Here is a 26,292-nt window from a genome sequence, read left to right as displayed (position 1 = left end):
TCACTGGTGGCCTTTCTAGCAGAATTTCAGTGGCATAGTAGAGGCAGTAGCCTGACTTCAGAGGGTTTCCTGAGTGAATGGGAAGTCAAAAAGCTTTGAATGAATGACATTGAGGGGGAGTGGTTGGTTGGGTGGGACTGTGAGGTAGAGAAAGAGGGAGAGGAAGAGGAAGGAGAGAGACAGGGAGAGGGGAGAGAGAAATGGAAGATGGAGGGAGGGGAGGTAGCAAGGAACAGGAGAGAAAGAGAGACAAAGAGACAGCAACGACTGGCCTGAGGAATAATTTTATTATACAACGATAGAAAGAGATAGGATATTAGCAAGAGGGATGTGTAAATTAAGAGAGGTTTGGGGTATCTTTTAGATGGGTGAGTCTGAAGTCTCTTTACTGACTCTAGGGAAGAAGTCTGAAATATTAGTAGGAAATGGTACACCATTGGAGCAAAGTTCTGACCTTACAAGAGGTAGAAGGGAACAGGCTTCAGGGCACAGGTAGACAATTAAAAGGTATCACATCAGAGTTGAGGATGGAGCCCAAAGTCAGATTTGGGAAGGAAAAGACATTCAATTCCAACATCATGTCTGAATCTGCTCAGTGCTCCCATTCTTTAAAAAAAAATGTCCAGTGGAGTCTGGTCTCAGAAGTGGCTTTACTTAAATGGATCTTGACATGGAGTAAGAAACAATAATAATTGTGGGGAAAAGAAGGTATGAGATGGGAGAGATGGTGAGAGTGAAATGGAAATGGAGATGTTGGACTAAAATAAAACAGAAGTCAGACAAAGACGGCGAGACAGCCAGCAGTCAGCCACTAGGCTAATTTTCTGTAATATATGTTGGTACAGAATGTACATTTTCTTCATGGAAATGAGGAGTTTGCATGCTAGACTGAAGACTGGCAGGAAGAATCAGGATGCTCTCAGAACAAGGAGACTAACAACGCCCTCTTATTCCTCCACTGTGCCTCCTCCTGCTGAGCTAACCAGAGGGACCTCCCACGCCAGCTTGGCTGTGTCAATCACTGGGTTGCTGTGGAATCACTCTGCACAGGAATGCCACAGTCTCCTTTCTACTGAGAGGAAAAAGTCTTGCTGCCATTTATCTAAGTTACTTGCAGTCAAGGAATAATTTTTCATAATAACAGAAAAAGAAACTTTTAGAAAGGGCATATAGGGTTTCTTTCTACTTCTTCAAGAAGAAAAAATACCTAAGGTATTATTATAAGAAAGCAACTCCTACAAATAAACTGACACTGACATTATTTATTAATGCTTTCAGAATGACAAAAAGTGACTTCATGCAGGAAATTAATATGCTTATGGGCTTAATGGACCATTACTGGATATGATCAGTTGGCCTAATAAAATGAAGTTCACTTGATTTTATTGCCCTATTCCTATTTACATCTTGGAAATCTTAACCCAACTGGACCAGAAAGAATAAATGAACATGAAAGTGTTAACATTATTACTACCATAAATAAGGATATTTTTATTATAGTATAATCTTTTTATTACAGTATAATTGTTGTCCTTCATTGGAAAAAAATTTTCAGATTTCTCTTTTAACTCAACAACTGGTATGGCATTTATTTGGTCATAAGCATTTATTGAGCATCTACTGTGTGTAAAACAAAGCACTATTTTAGATAAGTATGACACAAAGTTTAGACAAAGATCATGTCCTTAAAAAATTTAAATGCACTAGGAAAGTTAAGACACACACATAAATAATTATTAACAATATAAACACAATAGATTCCAGAAGAAAACATAAATTGTCCAGAGATTTCAGGAGAGATACAGTTCTAATGGACGTACATATTTAGCTTCCTGAAACTGGCCTGTGAGTGAAATAGAGCTGGGGGTTGCTTAATGTCACAAATTTTAGTAGGAAGAGATCTTTCTGCATTCCATATATCCCAACATACCTGTTCCCAGATACTTAGAGCACATGTAAATCAGGATCAAATCTCATTCCACAGTTAAATAGAATGCTTAAAATGCTGGTCCTTCTTTGAGGCAGAAATCACAGACTTAGATTGCACACTGAAGTGTAAATAACTGATGTCAGATTTTCCCCTAAGAACAGATTTTCAAAAGAAATGGAAGAAGAAAAGACAGAATGAAAGACTGAAAGAAGCTAGGTATCTGAAGGAAGCAATAAAAACCACAGAGAAAGGAAAAAGCAACACAAAAACTTCTGAGATTATTTACTGGTTTTCCATTATTCCCTAGAGTAAGCTAGGAAACAACCTGAACTGATAGGTATTAAACAAAGATAAATTCATAGGCATAGAAATACAAATGTTTTCATATTTATATTTATATTAATAGGAAGAGGAGTGAATATATATATACATTATATATATATATAATATTTATATGTAGGCAGACTACAGATAAATGGATATCTCAGATTTAAAGATGAAAATAATGCATACATGTTTCCTCATATTAAAATATCTATTAAGAAACTAATTGCTCAAAAATTCACAATTGACTTGGTGTTTCTGCAGAGAGAACCAGTGTGAGAAGGTCTAGAAACAAGAGGGGCTATCCAAGAAGCTCGGGTGCATTGTGAGCTCCCACTACCTCAATCAAAGGCCTCCTAGAGACCTGGCCAATGCTCAGTTTCCCTCCTTGCAGCAATTGGTTTTACAAATCCAAACTATTCTGGATTTTCTCTTCTTGTTCCTTCCCCTCCCCAGTTACTAGAATGCTTCATCTGCTATGATCTGTTAATGTCACTTGACTCTCAGAGTCATCAAATTCCTGCAACATGACACGAGAGACATATCGCCTTAATGTTCCTCATTCCACAACAGAATGTTCTTGAATGTTCCTCAGGCACTTTACATGGTATAAACTACACTTATTTTATAAATTTAAAAGCCCTGTCCTATAATCACCATATTTCAATCTAGCCTATCTCCATTCCAGGCACCCAATTGTCATACCAAAACCCATCCCTCTCCCTAACCCTCAATTGCTTAATTCTGCTAGGAAAGGCTTTCCTAGCTGTGCCTCTGTTTTATTCCTACTACCCCTGCCTCAATTTAGGGCCTTGCTATCTCTTGCCCAGACAATCAGACCTCATATCTGGTTTCTTCACTCCTCTTCCTAGTTACCTGTGGCACTACAACCAGGGTTATTATTTTTGTGAACAAATATGACCATAGGACCCTTACTTTACAATTCCTCTGCTGTCTCCAGGCTAGCTGGCCTATAGATAAAGTTCAAGCTCCTTGGGTTGGCACATAAAGCCATTTATGATTAGTCCTCAAATGACCTGTCCAGCTTTAACTCTCATCATTCTTCCATATACACCCTAGGCTACAGTTAGACTGAACTTGTCCCCTTTTCTGGAAATGCCATGCCTAGATATTCCTAGATATTCCCTGTGCTGGGAATACTCTTCCCTCTTTACTTTTCCTTTGAAAAACTCTCAGTTATTGTCAACTCTGGGGTCAGTGCCACATCCTCTGTGAAACCTTCAGTTATGGACTAATTATGCTGCATCCCTCCAAAATTCATATATTGAAACCTAAACCCCAGTCTTCAGAACTGTGAGAAATAAATGTTGTTTAAGCCACCCAGTTTATGATATTTTTACCCTCAGCCCAAGCCAATTAAGGCACTTTCCACAATTCTCCCTGAGATTAAATGCACCATCTCTCATGCTTCATCCATAGCTCTGAGAAAACTCTTAAAGTATCAGTGCATCTTGTATTTATCTATCTCCCTGCTGGACTGTGACCTTCTCTCAGGCAGAAACCCTGTGTTAAGAGTTACCTCCTTGGATAACCTAGCATAGCAGTAAATGATCAATATGTGCTACTGAAATTCATCAGTATTTATACAGCAGAAATGTGATTCAATGATTATGAGGAGGGTTCAGTTTAAACATTACTTGCCAGATGAATCCTGAGCTTAATCTTTTTAAGGAAGACATTGGGAAGCATCTAAATACCTATTGGAAAATTGATTGTTTACATGGGTTGACATGAGGGACAAAGTGATAAGTCACACAAGGAGGCAAGATCCCAGCAGCGGATAGTACTCAGGAGAAGATAGACTGTGTATATTATTGTCTATAATTTATTTAAAATGCTCAGTATAGACCACGGCCAGCAAATCTCTCTGAGCCAAGTCTTAGTCTCTGTCTGTTTTTATAAAAGTTTTTGTTTTGTTTTGTTTTGGTGCTGGGGATTGAATCCAAAGCCTCATGTATGCTGAACCACACTCTGCCACTGAACCACACCACAAAGCCTATCTTTGTGATAAGTTTTATCAGAACACAGTTATGCTCATTCATTAAAGTATTATCTATGATTACTTTTGTACTTCCAAGACTTCTAATTAGAATAGAAATGGAATGACCTTCAAGGCAACAGTGTTCAATATATGACCCTTTATGAAAAGCAAAGTGTGCTGACCCTGGAATAGACCACATGGTATAAAAGTGTGTGTTGATTTCAAAACAATTCAGGGGCAGTTTGTGGCCCTAATTGGCATTAATCATCTTGAAGTCAGTGTTTATGGGACTCCAAAATATGTTGCAGGCCTTTCTGTTCTTTTTGGAAGAGGGTATAAAAATTAGTGAGACTTATAGTCTGTGCCCGTAAGATTTGTATCCTAGGCTGAATGCCCTTGGGTCCCATCACTGATCTAATGTTTCTTGAGGCCTCAGTTTAAGTAGAAGGTGATGTTAGAATTTTTTTTATGCTAGGGAATGAACCCAGGAGTGTTTAATCACTGAGTCATATCCCCAGCCTTTCTTAATCCTTATGTTGTGTTTTGAGACAGGATCTCCCTTAGTTTCAGAGGCTGGCTTTAACTTGCGATCCTCCTGCCTCAGCTTCCAAAGTCACTGGAATCAGAAGCAAGCACAGCCACACCCAACTATTTTACTCTTGTTCATGATGCTCTTTCATTTCAATGAAGTCTTTATAAAACAATAACACAGGGGCTGGGGTTGTGGCTAAGTGGTAGAGAGCTTGCCTGGCACGTGTGAGGCACTCAGTTCAATCCTCAACACCACATAAAAATAAAACAAGTATATAAAGGATAACACAGTAGTGCATGCTTGTAATCCCAGCAACTTGGTTGGGTGAGACAGGAGGATTGCAGGTTCAAGGCCAGCCTCAGTAATGTAGTGAGGCCCTAAGCAACTTAGCAAGACCCTGTCTTAAAATTTTATAAAAGGGGCCTGGGTACTGGGGTACATGTAGCTATGTAGTAAAATACCCATGAGTTAAATCTCTAGTACCAAAAAAATAATAAAATAAAGAGAGAGAGAGAGAGAATAACACAGGGACTTCATCAAACTTAAAGAACAGGGCATGACTGTGCCTGCCCACTTGCTAAAGGATGTCCGTATATGTAGCAGACACCAGTCTAGACTTGCTTTAGTCATAAATTGGTGAAGAAGAGACTGTAGGAGTTGCTTACTAGTTTGCACCTAAAATAACCTACTAACTGCTCATGGTATAATTGGCTTAAATCTGTTTCCAGAAGCTTGCTATAAGGACAGTCACATTTACCTCAAAATTCATTCAGGAGCTAGTTATTTTCATGCCCTATGACCAGGAAGCCCTGGTCATATATGTATATCTCCCTTCCATCCCCACTTTGAGCATAGAGCTGGTAGCTTAGTAAGCAAGAATGTGGCATGGAACATGGGAGAGTGACCAGTTGGACATGTGCAAAACTTGAAAGGATACAAAGCAGGGAGTGGAAGCACAGATGAAAGAAGAAGAGTTGTGGCCTTGGTATAAACAAATCTACAAATAGTGTATTATTAACCTGTTCTATTGCACGCAATTGCTTTGGTAGTGACAGGTGTGATATAAAAATATTGTTTGTAATATTTAGTGGGAAATTACTTATCAAATATGGAATTTTAAAAAATCTCATATTCTTGTTTATAAGCCCTAGAGCTCTTTCAGAACTGGAAATCTTGGGTCAAGAGCAAAGCACATGAAAATATCCATATCCCAGCTGATTCTGACAGCGCAGAGCAAGAAGGTCTTTGATACAAAATAGAATACACCATTTTAAGCTCAAAAAGTAAGCAAAACAGTTACTTACTGACTCAGAAATTTCTTCTGGGGGCTCTGGAGTAGATACGCCAAGTTCTTCCCCCAACACTCCAAATTCAGGTTGAGATGATGAGGAGCCAAAAACTTTAGCTAAATAGGAAGGAAAATCCTCACAAATTTTTGTAGACAACTTTTGCTTCAGGGTGTCTTTTAAAAGAAAGGGAGAAAGTAGGAGCAATGAAACATTACTTAAAACCCATTTAAAGCAATCAGCACTTTCCTTAAAATAAGAAATTCCCCATTCTTTGAAATCGACTGCTAAAGTGAACTGATTTAGTTCATTTTTTTCATTATGCATAAGAGGTTATCTAAAATAACTTTATTCAATTTCATAATACACCCCAGCACAAAGAGGCAAAAGAGGAACTTAAATGCTTACTTATCTAAAGTGTCAGTTTGCTGTGAATGTAAACCTAACTCTATGTAAAGGGTTAGCTTTGTCCACATTAAGTTATATAGGCACTTAGTCTGGTTTTAAGGAGAGTAAAAAGCCAGCTAATGCAAAAGAAGTATATTCCTCACTGCCTGTAGCAAAGTAAAAACTCCTTCAGATGAGATGATAAAGCTCTTAGGTTATTAAAATAGAAATTTTTTTCCTGAAACATGAATTACTTCTGGCCATTCTAACACATGAACAGCCCAGTGAGATTGAATATATCAGACCCACCAGTCACCAAGCAGGGGGTTAAGGTCAGGAAGCTTGGAGAAGGAAGGAATAGAAAACATAAGCTTTCTGAGCATGGTATGCTACCCTTAGGACTGGTGGTGCTGGCACTAAGGCGTGGGCAGGGCATGAGGCCTGGGCAGGGCATGAGGCCTGGACAGGGCATAAGACTTGGACAGTTGGTGCCCGGCCATGTCAGGCCCCACTCCCAAGTAGATGGTGGAGGAAAGATAACGACAAACTGAAGCCTGCAAATGCATTAAGCATAATTTTATATCACAAGCTTTCCAGGTCTGGGCCCTGCCAGCATCAGTCATCAGTTTCTAAAGAACTGGAATATATTTCATTGTAAAGTGATACAATTTAAACAGAGATGAGTCAGGATATTAGGCAGTTTCATTAGTAAGTATCAGTTCATGTGCAAGGGTAAATTCAGCACAGGGAAGCCCATCAGATTAGCATTAGTATGATGCATATCCAAAAGGCCATTCTCCAAGATAAATTCCTGATATCAGCACGTTTTCATAAAACCACAGAGCAGAACAAGCTCTCTAACTAATCCCAATTACTTGTGTTTCCCATCTCTTTAGCTAACTGTAACATTATCATTTGACGAGCATCTTTAACTACATTTTTTTTTTTTTTTTTTGTCCATGGTTATGTCCTGCCTTGCTCCATCCCTTACTCTAGTTAGGTAACTTTCTGAACATTAACCAATCTTAACAATATCCCCAAGTCCTAGTCTTTCTTTTCATTCCTGTCCATTGACCATGGATACTTCAGTTAAACAACTCCAAGGTCAACTCAGCCCTTACTACGCATGAATAAAGACATGGTATTGTACCCTCCAAACTGGAGGATACTAAATTTTTTTTTTGAACATTGATAGTTTATGAGTTACAATTTAATGTTGGCATAAACTTCATTAATCTCCTGATTTTCATTTTTGGTAATAATCTAGTGACATGATATTTGAAAGAATAATGCAAATTCCTTTCTCCTGGGGCACCCAGCCTTACCTAGCAGGGTCAAGAAGTCATCAAAGTGATATACATGCTGTGGATCAGTAGCAATTAGATTCATTTCTTTAAGGAACATGTCAAAGTTGGGGTCACTTTTCTTCACCACCCCAATCACAAATATCTCCACACCAGTGTCTTTGGCTTCTTTCACCACTTCTGTCAGATTCTTTTTATCTCGGGAGTCTGTCTGTCCATCCGTGATGACCAAGGCCACCTTCTTGATGCCTGGCCTGGCACTCTTGAACATGTCATTGGCAGCCTGCAGAGCAGTGGCTGTATAGGTACCTTCCCCCAGATACTGCATGTTGTCTACAGCCAACTTGAAATCATCCTTGCTGGAGAACTGCCTCAAATCAGCCACTATTTCCACCTTATGACTATAGTTGATTATGCCTATGCGGGCTGTGGTGAGGTCCACAGCAACACGGTCAGCCAGAGACTTCACAAAATTTTGGATGATCCGGAAGTTGTTTAGCCCCACACTTTCTGAACTGTCAATCACAAACACCAACTCCAGGGGAGTCTCTTTGCATTTGCGACCACAACCTAAAAGACAAATGTTGAGACCAAAACAAAACAAAACAAAACAAAACAAAAAAACTGCAGAAATGAAACCAAACCATCACTGATTAGCACCACATTAGCAGAAGAGGGGAAAGAATTAACGTGGGACCTGAACTATTATTTTCCTTTCCTGTGACTGGGAACAGCTGACATCCGTCTCCCTCCAGGCTTTATACTTGACTCAGATTCCATAACAAATAATAAACACCTATGTGTTCATTTCTTAAATTAAAATATATTTTTTAAAAGCTAGCATGCCCAGTGTGTGCCTTCCCAATTTTATTTTACTCTTCCTCTAAGAGGTAACTACTATCCAAAATCTGTTCTTCATCATTTCAACATCTGTTCTTAATCTACATCTGAAAGCTTCAACCCTTACATGAAACTGGAGATTTGCTCTCTGGCATGGAGGAAGTATTGGGATGAGAATTTTTAATTGTGGGGGGGAAGGATTGAGGTCTTAAACTATACATAAGAGTAGCTTCCCATAACTACTCTATTTATGTCTAATAACCCACAATGAGGACTGTAGTGGCTTCCCCGTTATCAAAGAGACCATTAGTCCATCTATGCTGTGAAACTGTTTGAGAGGAGGGATTCCAGAGAGCACTGGTCAATAAACAGCGTTTGTTTAAGTCAGTAAACAATCATTCAAAGCAATTCTAAGAGTCCCCAGAGGATAAAAATTATCAGAGTTTTCTTTCTTTTACATATATATTTCTCCTCCTGTTGCTCACCAACCAACCATAGAAAGTCATCAGGAAACTGGTGTTATTTTCACAGGGCTTTTAGTACCCAGAACCCATGTCCATATTGGTCTGTCATCATAGAGTTTCAGGCTGGCTCTTAGGTCCAGATGTCTTTTAGAGGACAAGCCAGTTCAGGGATTCCCTGTATGGAAAGACAATGATGTCCCTGCCTGCGACCACTTTAAGCACAGGAGTCTCTCTCATCTTTATTATTATTATTATTATTATTATTATTATTATTATTATTTGCCTTTGGCTGATCTCTTTCCTTCACTTCCCCTTTCTGACACCTATTTTAAGTCTAAAGTGGTCCATCATAGATTCATTTAGATATCACTGTGAAGCAAAATGAACGACTGAATGTCCTTCTGCCTTTGAGATTAAGGATAGCCCTAGAAATCATGTTCAAAACTCAACTCAGACTTCTTGGCTTCAGGAAAAACACAGACATTAAACCACCAGCTAGACTGGACTGGTGTACCAGTTGGTTTTTGTAGTCATATTTCCTGTTTGTTTGTTTTTTGCTTCCCTAGCTCAGGTAAATGTCACAGACTATAAATGAGCACTGAGCTTACAAAAGACCAGGCTACCCACACACCTAGTCAGGAACCTCAGGCTCCCTAACCACAGCAAAGACAACTTCCTTTGCTCAGTCAGGGTTCCCTCAGCCTCATCATTGCTTCCTCTCAGTTTCTCTCTGAATTTGCACACCCCTCACTAGCTAAATAATACACATCCTCTAGGGAACTCCTTACTACACCAACACAGACCATAGCAAGGATGGTACCTTAAATGGATGGACTTTTTTCTTTGATAGTTAAATCTTACCACATATTTTAATAATGAGCTCAATAATTTCTTCTCTCTGGGGAGAAAAAGGAAAATGTGTTAGCATTAAATGTATGATTATAGTATTTTTTTCCCAGAGTCTTAAAAGTTGTCTTACTATAATCAGCAGTGAGCCATTTGATGTAATCCTTCCACTGCAGAAAATGAAATAGCACAGAGGTTTAAAAGTTGGGTATGATAGATCATAACTGAAATGAAGTTGAGTTGTGAAACTTAATCGCTCAGAGTTCTGGAGTTCAATTGCAATTTCAGCATTTATCAGCTTGTAACCTTGGCTATTAGGTGACCTAACAGTGTCTGCATTGCAGGGCTGTGGTGCAGATGGAATGAGGTAAATGCACATACAGCTCTTAGCCTGAGATCTGTCCTCACTAAGCATTACCTACACAATAGCGAAGTGCAGACATGCGCATTCAGTAATGTGACTTAAACCACTTAGTTGCTTAGTGTGCTGAGAAACCAAGGTATGCTTCAGGGTCTAAAAGAATTTATTCTAGGCTGAAGTCCCTTCTGTTTTTTTCTGTACCAATCCTCAGTTTTGAAAGTCCCCACCTCAGTTTCCTACTACCCTCACTTTGGCTCTTCTAGGAAACATCCCTGTGTTTCTGAATGCTCCTTCCTTCATCCTGCAGTACGTCAGCTCCACAGAAGGGCCTGAGATGACCTGGGTACCAGAAGTCAATTTGTGATGCCCTACCCTGAATGGCATGTTTAAAGTGACTAAGATAAGACTACAGAAGACAGGAGACCACATTTGCCAAAGACATGAAGCTGAAAAGGAGGATTTACAGAAGCTTGGATTTCAACAGGAAGGAGCCAGTGGACCTAATCTAAGAAGATAAAATTTAACAGATTCAGGAGCAAAATTTTAAGGAATAAATCTAAAATGACAGAATTGGGATACAGGTGACATATCTGATAACATGTATATGGGAACTATTCAGTCATTTAAATCTAAGTTTTAAAATTGTAAACTGAGCAAAAAACAATGATTCCAAGTAACTATGTAAGAAGACCCTCTAATACCATGCTGAGTTACATTACAAAATTATATAAAATGAAGAGGTCAACCCTGTTTTCTCAGAACTTGCTATACTTTTCCATGTTCAGAGACACATTTAATAAATTTGTAATTAGAATGTATATGGAAAGGAACATGTATGAATTTATATTGAGTATAACTAGAAAGGGGAACCATAAACTTATATTTTCATGTTTAACTTTTTAAGGTAGAGAAAATACTCTATACCAAATTTTATGATTATAGTGTTTGCACTTGACCTTATAATTAATTTCTCATATTGTTAAATGTTCTAAAAAACTCCATCTCTAAAGTCAAATGTGTGATCACTTTTGGATGTATAGCTCTCTGATGAATGCTGCTAACTTATCCTTCACAAAAGTTACAGTAACTGACATCTCCAATAGCAATATATAAGGAACAAAAGGAGTCACACATTTTGAAGATGGGGAGTGAAAGCCTTCTGCAGCTAGAATAAAGCAGTCGGTGTTGAACTAAGATGCTGGCTGACCTCGTGGGTAAATGGTAGAGTTATATAAGAAAAGCGATTTTATTTTAGACATACAATGCTAGCTGTTATTATTTCTAATCACTGCAATTTGGTAGACCAAAACGTTTTATTGTTTTAAATTGATTTATTGGATTGCTAGTGAAGTCAAATTTTATTTCATATGAATGTTTCCAAGTTATATTCTTGAACACACAGTCTGTATTTTGTCCCGTTTTCTTTAATTTTAAAGTTGGTCCTTTGTTGGCCTATAAGGGCACTGTATACATTAAGGCTGTATTTTAATTCTTTCCAACATGTTTTTATGGCATGTATAATTGGATGTATACATATCAACTTTTCCCTTTTCTATTAAGTGACTGGAACAGTTTATTCTTTCACTAAAGTCACTGAATAACTACTTTGGCTATTTGGTGCCAACAACAAAGGCATCAAATTTATTCTATAAAAGAGGTCACAGTCTAGTAGGCAGTAAACAAATAGGCAAAGACTTCTATAAGTGCTCAGAGAACCAGAGAACCACGAGGTCTGCTGGGGTTGGGGCAGTGGTCCAGAGAGGCAGGCTCTGACTGATTTGGGGTGGATGGAGACAGAAGGCACATTCCAGGCGGAGGGAAGGGCACTCACACAAAGAACACTGCATTATAGTACTTGAGTAAGCTGGTGACTCCAGGTGTGTGGTAGGAAGAACAGAAATGTAGCAGTCAGGGAGCCTTGGTGTTATGTTGAAGGTGTGAACTTGAGCTGCACATTGAGTACAGGTGATCCCTAAGAGCAGAAGAGCTCTGGACTCACTCCTGTTTAAGAAAGAAGATCACAGCAACTGGTGGAGGGGTTTGAAGTTCCTAAATAGTTCAGGTAAAGAAAATGATACCAGAAGGCAGTGGTGATAGTGATGGGTGGGGAAGACAGGCCTGGAAGAACATTCCAGATGGAGCATGAAGGGAACTGGAGAGTAACTGAAAGAAGGGATAAGGGGAAGAAGGTGTCAAAGAGAAGGCAAACATGGTGGAGCCTTGCTCTGAGGTAGGGAGGAGTGGAATAGGGGAATGTTTGGGATTGTGAAAATGATTGGGCCTGGCTAATTATTTGGTGGACCTCCAGGACATCCAACTAGAGAAGTCCAGTAGCAGTAAGATGTAAGTTCTGGTGCAGTCCCCGCTGGAGACAGATTGAAGAAATGCTAGTGTTCATTTAGTTGTTCAAACAGGGACCACAGTTAGATTGCCTGGAAGAGGGACTCTCAGCCATGCTTTTACCAATGTGACCAACCACCCCCATTTGACAAACATACTCTACGTTATAATTTTTAAAAACAATAATTTTTAATTTATCCTATGATTTTACTGTGCTGTTCAATTAGCCTTTTCAAACTATACATCCCCCTGCCTTTCGTGGCTGTCCCTCTATAAGAGATTGAAGATGGAGAAGAGAAGACTGAAGGATTGTCACTGGGAAATGCCAACATTGAAGGGACAGGTGGAATAACAGAATCTTTTTACATAATTTGCTGAGAATTATCCAAAATATTTCACTCCATCAATAGTACTTTCCTCTTAAAAGCGTTTGTTAGTCTGGAAGGAATCTGTAATTGGTAGCTATTTGGGGGATACATTTGTTCAGGAAGAGAATGAGGGTAGGGAAATGAGAGAGGCCTTCCAAGGGGAGCTTTCATGGGGGAGCAGCCTGGATTTGGCAGGGGACAGGCCAACTCTAGTTAAAAAGCCCTGCTTACTTGCTCACTAGGTGACTTTGGGTATATTGCTCAACCTTTCTGTCTGACTTAGTATGTCTTCATCAGAAGCACAGACAATACTACCTTCCACATGGAGCTGTCATGCACATTAAATATGGAGTATTAGACATGAGAAGGCCTTGCCAATCAGCCTGCCTTTTTTTTTTTCTTTTTAACATCCTTATCCTCACCATCCCTACACTGTATTAGGCCTTGGCCAGCATTCATGCAGTGAATCCAGTCCTTACTCCCAAACTTAACCCAGATTTTCTGAAAATACATGACCCTTTGCCACCTGTTAGGTGGGCCAAGGCATGTAGGCCAATGTTGTTGACTTTCCAAACTATGAGTCCTTTGGGGTGGGGTGGGTGGAGAGAGGAGGAACATTCCAGGCAGAAGGAGTGGCAGTCACACAAATCACATTGCATTATGGTACTTCAGTAAATTTGTGACACAGGGTGTGTGGGAGGAAGAATAGGGTCGGGTGTATTTAGACTATGGCAAATGGTGGAGGTGGTGGTTATGCATAGAGTGACCATGCCCTTTGGCCCCAAGGAATGCTCACCAGAAGAAGGAGTACAGCCCTCCAAAGCTTGAGCACCTAGGTGGCTGAGAAAAGCTGATACTGATGTTAAGGAGCCTAGCTCAGTGCCTGTCACCTGTTAGATTTTAACAATGTACATTCTCTTTCCCTTCACTCTTCCCATCCTGTTAGCCTCTTGTTCTAAAATCTTGAAAACCAATGTCAATAAAATGATGTCTCCATTACTAAGATCATTGCTTCATGGTTTAAAACCCTGCACTCAACAGATAAAGTTTGGAGCCTTTATCTATTGCTCCAAACATTTTGAGGCCGGAGGGCAAAAAAATAATCAATGTAAATAATAAATAATTGGGTCTGATGGGGAAGGTGGGGGCTGGTCAGTAAGAAAATCAAATGCTGCCCTTTCCCCATCCTCCTTTCAAAGCCCTTCCTCCTGCTCCTGCTCCAAACTGTTGCTAAGGTGACCTGCCCCAAGGTTCCTCCTACAAGTTGTTAATTGATACTGCCTGGGCTGCTTTTTTGGCCATCCCATGGGCATCTCCTGGCCTCCAGTCACTTAGGCAAGATGGCAAAATGAAGGAGCAAGGTAAGGAGGAAGAGGGCAGGAGAACAAGAAAATCTAAGATGTATAAAAGGGACAGGACACTCCCACCAGCTATGGCCCCCTTCTTCCTGGGAGAAGTCTGTTTTTATTCTTTAAATAAAACTTGCTTTCTATGCTTACCTCGGCATTTCTCTGGTGCTTAATCTTCACCTCTGGGAAACAGAACTCATAGCCACCGGTAACCAGTGGTATCAATATCACACATCACTGTCCACTCTGGACTCTCCTAACTATCTCTGTCATGGCATTCATCACACTGTGGATAAACAACCTTATGTCTTTGTTCCCACGGGGCTGTCAGCTCTTTGAGGACGGGAAGACAGACTCTTATTCTCTACTATTTCCCTAGTACCTTTCTCAGAGCCTGACTCTACACTCCCCTAAAATACCAGTGAAAGAAATAAATAATGAGCAAATAAATGGATGAAGAATACATGGATGAAGTCCAATTCCTCATGCTGGGATAATATGGTGAAGTCCCACTGGTCATTTACGTACACTTTCCCCTACTGCTTGTTTTGTGGGGAGGAAATTATTGTATATATAGCTGCTTCATCCACTGTAGGCATTTTTGGGGTCGTAGGAAAAGAGGTTCCATGTGTGCCTCTCTGCTCTTGTTGTCAGCACCTGAACTCCCACACCCTCACACTTGGATTTTCCTGGCACAGAACATCAGCATCTCCAGACCATGACCTAGAGAAAAATCAACAAAAAGAAAAGGTCCCTTTTCCTCTTCTACTCCAGGAGATGTAGTATCTTCCGATCAGACAAGAATGAATCAGAAAGGAAGAATTAGGATTAGCTACAGAAATTCTAGAACCTTCCCATCCATGTGTGACTAAAGAGTCAGTTTTTTTTTCTCTGTTTTTAATGGTGTGTGGAAACGAGCAGGAAAATGTGGCTGCTTAACAAATATTTGTTGAAAGGTAAATCAATACATAAGCATAATCCTGATTTTGTGTTGCTGTTTTCTTTGGAACACTTCTTAAAGAAACCAATTCAGGGAAAAGAGCCCCCATTCTGAAATGAGAAGGATCAGATAAAATAAGAAATCATTTGGACATTCAGTTTCTTGTAAACAGCTCACTCCCTTGTTGCCAATAATAGCAGTGTGATCATTTCTACCAGGGGGTGTGAGGGGACTGGTCACACCTCTACCACAAGTTAGCCAAGGCTGCCTGGTGTAATTTCTCCTCCACGGTCGAATGCAATTACCTCATGCATCTAATTCAACACTGGGCTGGTAGCAGTAACCATCATTTAAATACCAACTAGAATCCTGCATCCAAAGAATTCATAATTCTAAAGCTAAAACATGAATGCAATAATTTTGCAAGCACAAAACCCTCAATTACCCACTAGAGCAGATACTCACTGTAAGTCCTGCATCTCCTTTTGGTCCTTGTAATCCCTACATAGTGCAAGAAGAGTTAACAGTCAATATAGTTGAAACCAGTCATGAGTATAAAATCACAGCTTTTTAAATTGCATCTTGCCTGTTTTCCTGGAGATCCTGGGTCTCCAAGTTCACCCTTTTCACCTTTCTTTCCCACATCACCCTGTTCTCCATGCTCACCCTTTAAAAATATGATAAAAAGACAAGTTTAAAGTATAAGCATTAAAGTCAAATAGCAAAAACTCTGCAACTTGGTTTATTTGCAACTGGTATCTCTTCAAGACCTGGAGCTCTTGTTGATACAAATATATAATATGAAAAAAAAATTGAGAGCAATTTGTTCACACTCCCTCAGCCATAGTTATTCCAATTTATAATGAACCAGAGATATGGAGTGGCCATGTGATCAACTCCACAACTTCAGGGAAGGCTATTGCATAATTGTCCAGATTCCTGAGTTATCTATTATCTCCTGTATGTGTAAGGATTTATCCCTTCATCGGCTGGCTTTTAAGAATGAAGGCAAGATTTTGTAAAATGAGCACATTTATAAGTAGAAAGGGCTATGCACAAGGTTTCAATTCCACATGGATGTCTGAGAGTGTTAGGAAGAAGTGTGATGCATACGTGAGAGCTCATTTAAAGTCAAAGTTAAGCTATTGAGAGCTCAAGCCACAGCATTTCTCTAATATCCTGAAATACTTACCTTCTGACCTGGGAGGCCTTGGCCCCTGGTGCCCTTTGGCCCTGGAAAACCTTGAGGTCCTTGTTCTCCCTATACAGGATGTAAGAAAGAATGTTTCTATTAATTGTCCAGGATGACTCAGAATATTTGGACTTTGTTGACTTTCTCTGCTGTATAGTATCCCATTAAATAACAGGACTATAATTTATCCATTATCCTATGGATGAACATTAATTTCTAATATTTCTATATTAAAAATAGTGCTTCAAAGAATATTTTTACATACCTTTGCACAATTGTACACTTCCCTAGGAGGAAACCTTTACATCAAAACAAATATACAGAATAGTACAAAATAAAATGAACACAAGTAAATACTTTCTGAAGTTGAACTGAAATACTCAGTTCTTCATGAGCCCAGCCCTAACATCTAACAGCGGATTTTCACAACTAGACTCTAAGGTTTTTTTTAATCCTCTGACATGTTGTGTTTCTAAATGGATTGCAAGTGTGGTGTTACACCCTTGCCTCCTCAATTCAACACAAGAGGACTTAAAATAAGTTTCCTACCATGGTCAGACTACTCAGAACTTACTCTCTGAATGGCATTGCACCTTGGTATCCCTTGAGCCAAGCCCAGTGCTATAAGATAGCGAACCCACCAGGAAAGTTTACGCAGTATTGTACAAATCCTGGGCTCAGCTAAGGAGACTCATGCTTGAAGAAGGAGTGCTTTCTTTATTAATTGCTTAGTTGGTTGAAGTGGACAGGTAAAGATTATTGGTCTCTATTCAATTTAGAGTCAAGAGAGAATCCTCTTTTCTCACCAGGGAATCTGGAGGTTTTAAGAGGCCCTGAACCTGGATAGGGACTGATATCAGTTACATATACCCTAAATATTAAACCAACACTTGGATGTGAAGCTGAAGATTCAAGGAAAAGGAGAAAAATCTGTTCTCTTTTTCAGAGAAGGCACTCCTCCCACAGATAGGTAACAGGACGACAAACAGGCAGGAATGTACAGGAAACAGATCACCCTCACTACACACACTGAAAGCCATGCTCCAGCAGGAATGAATCTGCAGCCTCATCGGAGGAGGCAGAAGGTCTGTCTTCATACAGACCAGAAGGCCAGAGCTTAGAGTGGCCTGAAGCACCCTGAGGAGTTGCATGCCTAGAATTCTACTGTGCTCTGCTCTAAGTAAATGTAAAGGAGAAAAAAAAATATGAGAAGGAAGTATTCTCTTAAGGAAGATGTTCCAGTAAAAAACACTTTGGTGGAGGTTTGTTTTTTCAGATTTTAATGAGATGAATGAGCTATTCGTGGAAGGTAGCTTTGGCTTGTCAGGGAGTCTCAGACACTGGGATCAGAACTGGGAGAATTGAGATCAGAGATCCAGGAGGGTTTCTGGCTGGGTATGAGGGAATTAAAAGTTCACGGGAGAACACTAAAAAGAAACGAATGGTTGGCTCTGTCCCAACCCCAAAGAACAGCCAGAGTGCAAATCACTGTGGGACCCAGCTGCAGTGGTGACTTATCACTGGGACATCTATATTTAGACAAAGGGAGTCCACCTTTCAACAATTATTCAGAATAATTATTCTTTGACAACATCTCAGATCTCCACAACAGCTAATACAAAAGTCGGTGACTAACTAGCTGCTTTTAAGAAATGACACAATTTCCTAACAAAGTTAAAAGCTATTGTGGCTTCCTCACCACACCCTGAGGGGAAATCTCAGAGAGCCAGTTATCATGTTTGGATCCTTCTATGTTCAGGAATTTATTTTGGGATACTTCACATATAAACATTTTCTATATAATTGCTAGCACTGTAGTCATTCCAGGCACCTGGATTTCCTTATAGTGAAGGCATTTTCCCTCACTTTAAATTACCAGTTTCCCTTCAAAATACTTGAAGGCTTCCTATAACTTTCAGAGTAGATTACGGGGCTAAAAGTCTCTTACCACGTAAGTCCATATCTTAGCTTGGCAGAGGTGAACACTATAGAATCAGATTTTTTTTCCCTTTATAAAAAAGTCTCAGAGAAACGATAAACAATGTTTTTAGCGTGGGTCAAAGCAACTGCAGGAAAGAACCTTTCAGAAGGTATGATTAAGTGCAAACTTTAAACCTAGCTGCTTAATCACTGTACCACTTTGTTGACTCTTAAATCTGTCCTGTTAACAATGTGATAGTTTTGTTTTCAGATGATTGCTTAATCTCCAGGAAAGAAGTTTCTAAGTGTAATGCACAACGACCTGAATGCTTCACTGATTTTTTTTTTATTACTGATGTCAGGAAACAATAGTGTTTTTTTCTAAATGTTCTATAAGATGCAGTAATTAAAAAAAATAAAATTCATAGATAATCAAAGAATGTAAAGGGGATGTCTTGCTTCTGCACAGAATATAGATAAGTAAAAAGTCAATCCTGCCCTTGTTCTTACAATGACTTACAACCTGTGGAGTCACAGCTTTTTTTGAATCTGTCATAGAGCTGTGGTTTCAGGGAAACCGGCCAAATCCACATGTAAGGAAGCAGGAATCGTCCACAGAGAGGCAGAACCTGACCACTCAATACCTGGGGGAGAGCCCAGGATTGGTAAGGAGGATTTGACTAAAATTTTTAATAAATTGCTAAAGGCCAATACAGGCTACCATGAGAGGAGGAGAGCTGGAGGCACAAGGGGAAATGGCACCCATCACAGGCTCTTCTTCTCTGGGGACCTTACCAGTGCTCATAAGAAACCTGGGGGCAAGTAAGAGTCTGAAGAAGCTCTCTTCTGGTGCAGGCAGAGGGAAGTAGGAATCTCCAGTGTCTTGGCCTGTCTGTGCTGCTATAACAATATACCATGGAAATAGGTTGCTTATAAACAACAGCAATCTATTTCTTATAGTTCTGGGGCTGAGAAACCCCAGATCAAGGCATTAAAGGATTCATTGTCTTGTGAGGGCCTGTTTCCTGGTTCACAGAGGGTGCTTTTTGCAGTGTCCTCACGTGGTGGAAGGGGCAAGGCAAACCTCTTAATTACCTCCCTGAGGCCCCCTAGTGCCTGACAGCATTTCAACATGGATTTTATGTTCAGACTATACCACCCAGGGCAGGGTACGACACTCCCTGTGAAACAAAAGTCCTAAAACTCTAGGGAAAGGCAGCAAACATTGTTATCTTGAGGGCACAGCGGATGACCCATGCCCACTGGAGGCCGGAAACAGAGTCAATTTGTGGGAATGAATCCTGGCACTGACCTGAAGAGCAGCTCCACTGCTTGGGGAGGTTCATAAAGTCAGGCTCAGCCAAGACCGTTAGAGGTCTCTACAGATTTGCTGGAACTCATAGAACCACACACTTAAAAGAGGGTGAAAGTTACTTTAAATAAATCATTTTTTACTAAATAATAATTTTTAAGGAAAAAAGAATCAATGAAATACTTGGGAAAATGTAAATAATGCCTCTAGATTTGATAGTATTATATCAATAATAATTGCTATTTATCACACCACTGTGTTATGTAAGAGAATGTGTTTGTAGCAAAAGGACTGCAGTTTGGGTAAAAAAGACACTGTAGCTGGAACTTACTCTCAAAAGTTAGAGAAAAAGAACATGAATGTGGGTACATACACATACTTTGATAAAGCAAATGTGGTGATGTTAACTTTTATGGAATCTGGTAAAGGGGAAATGGGAATTCTTCGTACTATATAACTTTTCTGTAAGTGTGAATTACTTCAAAGAACATTTAAGGTTAAAATAGCATATAAAATGAATGAGTATAAAGGTAAATGAATGTATTAAATGACTGCACACAGGCATCAGCTATCATCGTGACAGCAGCTAAAAAATATAAGGATACAAGTATTTTGTCTACCCAAAGTTTTGGGTACCCACAGGCCAAAAGAATACCAAGAAACCTAAAACAAAGCCCTGGTGTGGATTTCCTGAGGTGACTCCAGTTCTTTATATACAGGAGGCTTCTATCATCATCAAGAACCTTTGTATTTCCCCAGGATTGAACTGAAGATGGACTTCAGTTCAACCACTTGATCCAGAGATGGCATTGTCCTGCCTGAACATGGCCAGTTCATAAGCCCAGCACTGGTTATCTACCACCACCAGACTGACCTTTGCCTGCCTAGGCATAAGGGCAATGCTAACAGAGAAGTAGATACTTAGGCTGCAAGGCAACAAGGGAGCCTTCAACAGCCATTTTCCCTTCCTGTTTGAGTCACATCTCCCAAGTTTCCTCTGTCATCCCATAGATGATAATAGAGATATTTACAACACAGCAATACTTATATCTAAAGAGATACATACTTCATTTTTACCAAAGGGTATGAAGGTGCCCATTATTAAGTAAGATTAGAAACAAGTTATTCTAAGATTTCAGCACAGGCCCTTTGTCTTGGACTGAAATGTGGAAGGAGAGAGAAAACAGACTCAACTGGAATTTTAACCAAAACCCAGGCTCAATGTAGTGACAACACTTTTATCAACAAACTTTATAACTTTCAATTTTACCGTTGAGCTGTTTTCTTATCATTTTCTATAACTTGCTCAAAGAAAAAGGGTTAAAATCAGTTAAAATCAGTAATTTTAAAAAATGTCCAAAGTCCAGTATTTCCGGTTCAAATGGAATTCAGGTTCCTCCTGTCAAGGGCTGCAGTCCTGTCTGAGAAACTGCCAAGACCTGGTTACATATTGAAAACAAACAGCACTTCTAGCTAAACAGCCACAGGTTAACCAGGGCACTCTAGGCTGAGAGGGCTAGCTGTAGAAGCACTGAGTGGGGGCATTTTGCATTTGTAAGGAATATTCTTTGCTAAGATGCAATCATATAACCTATTAAAAGCTCAAACCTATCCCCATTACTTTGTAGTGGCCCTCACATGTACCAAACTTTTTAAAAATTACAATTCTTTTCTCAGCTTCTTCTCTAGTTTGCCTTTCCTCCTTTCTGATGGTGCTGACTGTACTGCTAATAAGGAAAAAAAAAAGAGTTATACATTTTGAAGTTGGGGAGTGAAAGCCTTCTGCAGCTAGAATAGCGTAATCAATGTTGAACTAAGATGCTGGTTGACCTAGTGGGGACATGGAAGAGTTAGAAAGAAAGAACAGTGACCTGTCTGAACAGTCATCTGGTGTTTAACGTGGAATCCAGGAACTACTTTGTATTGAAAGGGATTGCTTTCTCCTTTTTAGTAATAGCCAGTTCACTTGAGAAGGAAAATGGACTTTCTCTGTGGCCTTTCTAATACATAAAATCATGCAGGTCGATCAAAAGCACTTATCCACAGACTCCTAGAACAACCAAACTTTAGCATCATCTCCTTATCCCAGAAATTCTGATCATAATCATCTACTGTTGCATCTAGAAACATTTATTGTATCCCTATGTGCAGAGGACTGAGTTTATGTTCCTATTTAATTTTTGTAATAATCCTGGGAACAAACATATAAACGAGAAAAGCTAGGCTTTTGCAATTCTTCTGTAGCACCCTGGATTATATCTGATTTCATAACAATGTTTTCAACAGTAATTCTCTCTCCAAGCTGACAATACCTCCAAAACAAAACAAAAGGTCCACTGATTTTTCCTTTTGGAACAGAGTATAGTAGAAGCTGAGCAGTTTCCCCTTCTTTAACCTGATAATCAATAGCTTCTAATTTGTTAAAATCCTTTTCCTTTGAGGAATTAAACTCTTCTCACTTAATGTCCCATTTTCATACATTAACATTCTCCAATGGGAACAGGCTAATGTTTATTCGATACAGCAGCCCATTTGGCTGGGAGTAGACTGAATGAGTGAGTTACATGTTATCAGAGGAGCATTTGCTGGACTGCAGCTCTGATGCATGTGGTACCTGGCCAAAATACAGTCCCAGTGGGCTTAACAGAACAAAAACATGGCTTCAATATATTTGATTGTCATTCAAATGGTGATCTAGCTCCATTGTGTCTGGTGAGAGACAAGAAAAGCATTTACTCTTTACAGATTGAAACACTGATATTGAGTCTGTTTGTAGAAACAGTTTAAAACCCTGGTGATTTGTATTTCTTTCTTCAGAGCCTCTGTTGAAACCTGGAAAACAGTCAGCCTCATAACAAGGGTTTTCTAAACAGCTCCCATGGAAACTTCCATGAGCTGGACCAAGATAATGCTGTATCCATTTTCTATGGCTACCATAACGAATTACCAGAAATTTAGTGGTTTATAACACCACCAATCTATTCTCTTATAGTTCTGCAAGTCAGAAGTCTGAAACCAGTTCCACTGAGCTAAAGTCAAGTTGTTGACAGGTCCAGGTTCCCCTAGTGACTCTGGAGAGATAATCTGTTTCCTTGATTTTTTTTCCCATCTTCTAGTACCTGTCCACAGTCTTCCACTTTCTCCATCTTCCTGCACCTCGTCTGTTCCCACCACCACCTCACTTCTTCTGTAGTCTATTTTCCTCTGCTTTCTTCTTAATTGTAATTACTAGGGCCCAACCACATAATCCAGGATAATTTCCCCACCTCAGAATTTCTTCTGCAGTGTAAGGTGATATACACAAATTCCAGGAACGAGGACATAGATATTTGGGAGCCATTATTCAGCCTATCGCAATCGCTTTTGTCCCATTCATGCGAAAAAGTAAGATCACTGTTATGTTGCCTATAATTTAATATACTTCTCTTAGAAAAGATTAATATTTATATGTGCAGGTTAATGTCATTTGCACTCCAGGAGTGCTGAGTTTAAACTTAAAATATAGTCATGTGCTGCATAATGTCATTTTGTTCAACAGACCATGTATACAACAGTAGTCTCATAAAATTATAATGGAGCTGAAAAGCTACCATTAATTATTGCCATCATCATATTCCAATAATGTCACAGCACAATGCATTTTATACACATTTGTGGTGATGCTGCCAAAAACACACCTACTGTGCTGCCAGTCATCTAAAAGTATAGCAATACAATTCTGTACAGTACATAACTCAATAATGATAATAAATGACTAGGTGCTAATTTGTGTACTTACTATACTATACTTTTATCATTGTTAGAACATACTCCTACGTATGTGTGCATAACATCCTTACCGTAAAACATATGCACAAGGAGGAGCCTCATACATCTCATGTTTACTGCATTGCTTGATTGCATCAAGAAGCCATATCAAGTAACTGACCTGTACCATCTAGGTTTACATAACTATACTCTGTGATATTTGTGCAATGATGAAATTGCCTGGTGACGCATTTCTCAGAACATTTTCCTGTCCTTAAGCAAAGCATGACTGTACCATAATCAGTAGTCCATACTTCCAAGAAGCATACTTCAAATATTGCTATCTATTGTTCCAGAGACATATAGAAGCCATTCATCTTTGGTGAAATACAGGGTGTTCAAGATAGGTGGTGGCTAGAAATGTGCAGGTCACTTGCCCCTGAATGAATGGGGCCCAAGAGTTAGGTGAGCCCATAGGCCATATACTTTTGGTAGAGCACCACAATTTCAAAACTCCCTTCAGTACAGGTGCCTCATACCTTCATTCCACAATGAAGAAACTCTTCATCTGATCTGACTTGATCTGGACCTGGGAATAGGGTTGCATTTGCCTCAGAGTGATTATTTATGTAGTGCTTATAAAAATGCTGAAGAAGACATGGAATTGGAACCTTTCAGTGTGTTGTTTGGGGGCCAATTTGCTAATAAGGAATTAAACTTAGAATAGAATTCTATCTGAAACTTGCTTTAATGAAAACAGACCACCTGAGATAGCAGGCTTATCTAGGAAGAAATAGGTAATTGTAAATATTTACAGGCCACTGATACCAAGACAGTAAAAAAGTATAAATATCCAAATTAGGTCCCACTCAGCTCATGTAAGTTACATCCAAATTATTTTCACTTTTGTGAGTCAAGTTTTCCACATCATTTTTCTTAAACTTTTAGTCTCTATTTCCATTTTTCTATTTATAATTACTAGCAGGTGATAAAATGAGTGAACAAGTAGCAGATGAACATTTGCAAACAATCTCAGCAAAATCAAGCCAGGTAACTGGACTGTTTGTTTCATGAATATGTGTTCACTGTTGATTTTCTATCTGATTGACAAAATTTAGTCCAGTGTTCCAATAATAATCATTCTTAGTTTAAATCCGAAAATTAAATGCATTGATAGGTCACAGTGCAAAGAGTGCCGTGGTTTTGAGGGGTTTTACCAGCTGGTCTCAGCTGCATACATTAACATGTCTTGGCCTCTTGTCTAAATAGCTGTCTATAAAATCTGCCAAATTTCATGAACATCTTACATAGCATTTGAATATACTTGCACTGCCAATGATAAAAACAAAGAGACAGGGTTGGTTGAATGGCAGTTGACTGTGCTAGGGACAAGGACATCTGGAATGCTCCCTTTGCTGGCCATCTGCATAGCACAATTCTCCCAGTTCTCCCTGTATTTCTAGCAGCTTATGCCCTTAGTTGGTTTGATGACCTCCACCCTTCTCTCTTGGTGCTCCTTGTGCCCTCACAAAGTCTGCCATAGTCCTTCACTTTTACTTTAATATCCTTAACAATCTTGTCCACATCTATGATTTTAGTGGTGATCTCAGAAGGCTAATCTCCAATCCTTTAGTCCCCAATTCCATTTTTGTCTCCAAACTCCATGCCTGACTTCTATGTACTTTCTAGAGCTTCCTACATACTAAACATCTCAGAACCAAATCTGTCAACTACAATAATCTTACTGAGCCATGTTTTCTTTCCTTTACCTCTCAGTCTCTCATGCTAATGATTTTGTGTCCTGACCTCTGTACTCCCCCAACACCCTCACTCAATCTGTAGGTGAGTCCCAGACCTTGCAACTATTCTAAGAAGGCTTCCCTGATCTGCCCTCACCCCAATCCAGATGAATGCCCTCATATCAACCTGAACCTCTCTTGTAGCATGCATCTCCTAAGATGCTTGGATATTCACATCGTTTCTTTTCTACTTATCATGAACTCCCAAAGTAGAGGCAATGCATTTTATCTTTCTGCCTTTTTATCTAAGGTGCCTATTTTGGACAGCATGTCGTGCTGAGTCAGTGGAAACAGAGGCTAACCTTCTTTTTGGTAGAAGTTACCTGGAGACCAGGCACCCTAAACGCTTGTCTTAATTAGCATACCCCATAGATGTCAAGGTGCTGCTCAGGTTAATTCAAGGCAAATTTCATGATAACCTTGCAGGGATCAATGTGAAAAAGAGATAATAGGAATGTGTGGAAAAGTGCCAGCCAATCATTCATTATGTGGATCAACTGAAGAAGGTTCTTTGGACTTAGACTGTAGAGATGAGTCCAAGCCAATTTATTAATTGCTCCTGTCATATTGGCCTCTGAGATAGTTGAATAAAACAGGTAAGGGGATCTTTACAAGTTATAAAACCACTGTGGCTTATTTAAGAAGCATTCTGCTGATGGGCACATGCCACTAAAGCAGTGTTGCAAGGGTGCAAAGACAGCAGGAAATGCTGACCAGGACAGACACAGCCACGGTCTCAGCAGAAGGAAATGGGGACTCAGTGCAGTATTCAATCCTTGTGCCTGAATTTTCTGAATGAAAGAATTCCATGAAATGCTGTATGCTTTTCAAACTGCTCTTTTTCCCCCCCATATGCCAGACAAGAATGGACCCAGAAGCAGTGGAAAGGGCAAAGCCTCCTTCATACTGATTTAATAGTGGGGTAGGCTGAATAATGGCCTCCAAATATAGCTGGGTCCTAATCCTGGGACCTGTAAATATAATCTTAAATAAAAATAGGGTCATTGCAGACGTGATTTTTTTTTTTTTAAGAAAGAGTGGGAGAGAGA

General features: G+C 39.5%; 1 protein-coding gene across 1 annotated transcript in view; it reads right to left on the bottom strand.

Annotated features, from left to right (window-relative positions):
- Window positions 1-26,292, bottom strand: part of COL28A1 (collagen type XXVIII alpha 1 chain) — a 167,454-nt gene that overhangs the window by 17,352 nt on the left and 123,810 nt on the right. The window contains exons 28-33 of the mRNA XM_081286546.1: window positions 16,466-16,534; window positions 15,860-15,940; window positions 15,739-15,774; window positions 9,931-9,967; window positions 7,787-8,335; window positions 6,093-6,250 (exon numbers count right to left, since the gene is read on the bottom strand). Coding sequence (XP_081142672.1) covers window positions 6,093-6,250; window positions 7,787-8,335; window positions 9,931-9,967; window positions 15,739-15,774; window positions 15,860-15,940; window positions 16,466-16,534 — 930 coding nt within the window. The remainder of the gene's footprint in view (window positions 1-6,092; window positions 6,251-7,786; window positions 8,336-9,930; window positions 9,968-15,738; window positions 15,775-15,859; window positions 15,941-16,465; window positions 16,535-26,292) is intronic.

Source organism: Spermophilus citellus (genome assembly GCF_964194105.1).
Source record: "Spermophilus citellus genome assembly, chromosome: 3".
Classification (NCBI taxonomy): Eukaryota; Metazoa; Chordata; class Mammalia; order Rodentia; family Sciuridae; genus Spermophilus; species Spermophilus citellus.
This window is presented reverse-complemented; position numbering and strand designations above follow the sequence as displayed.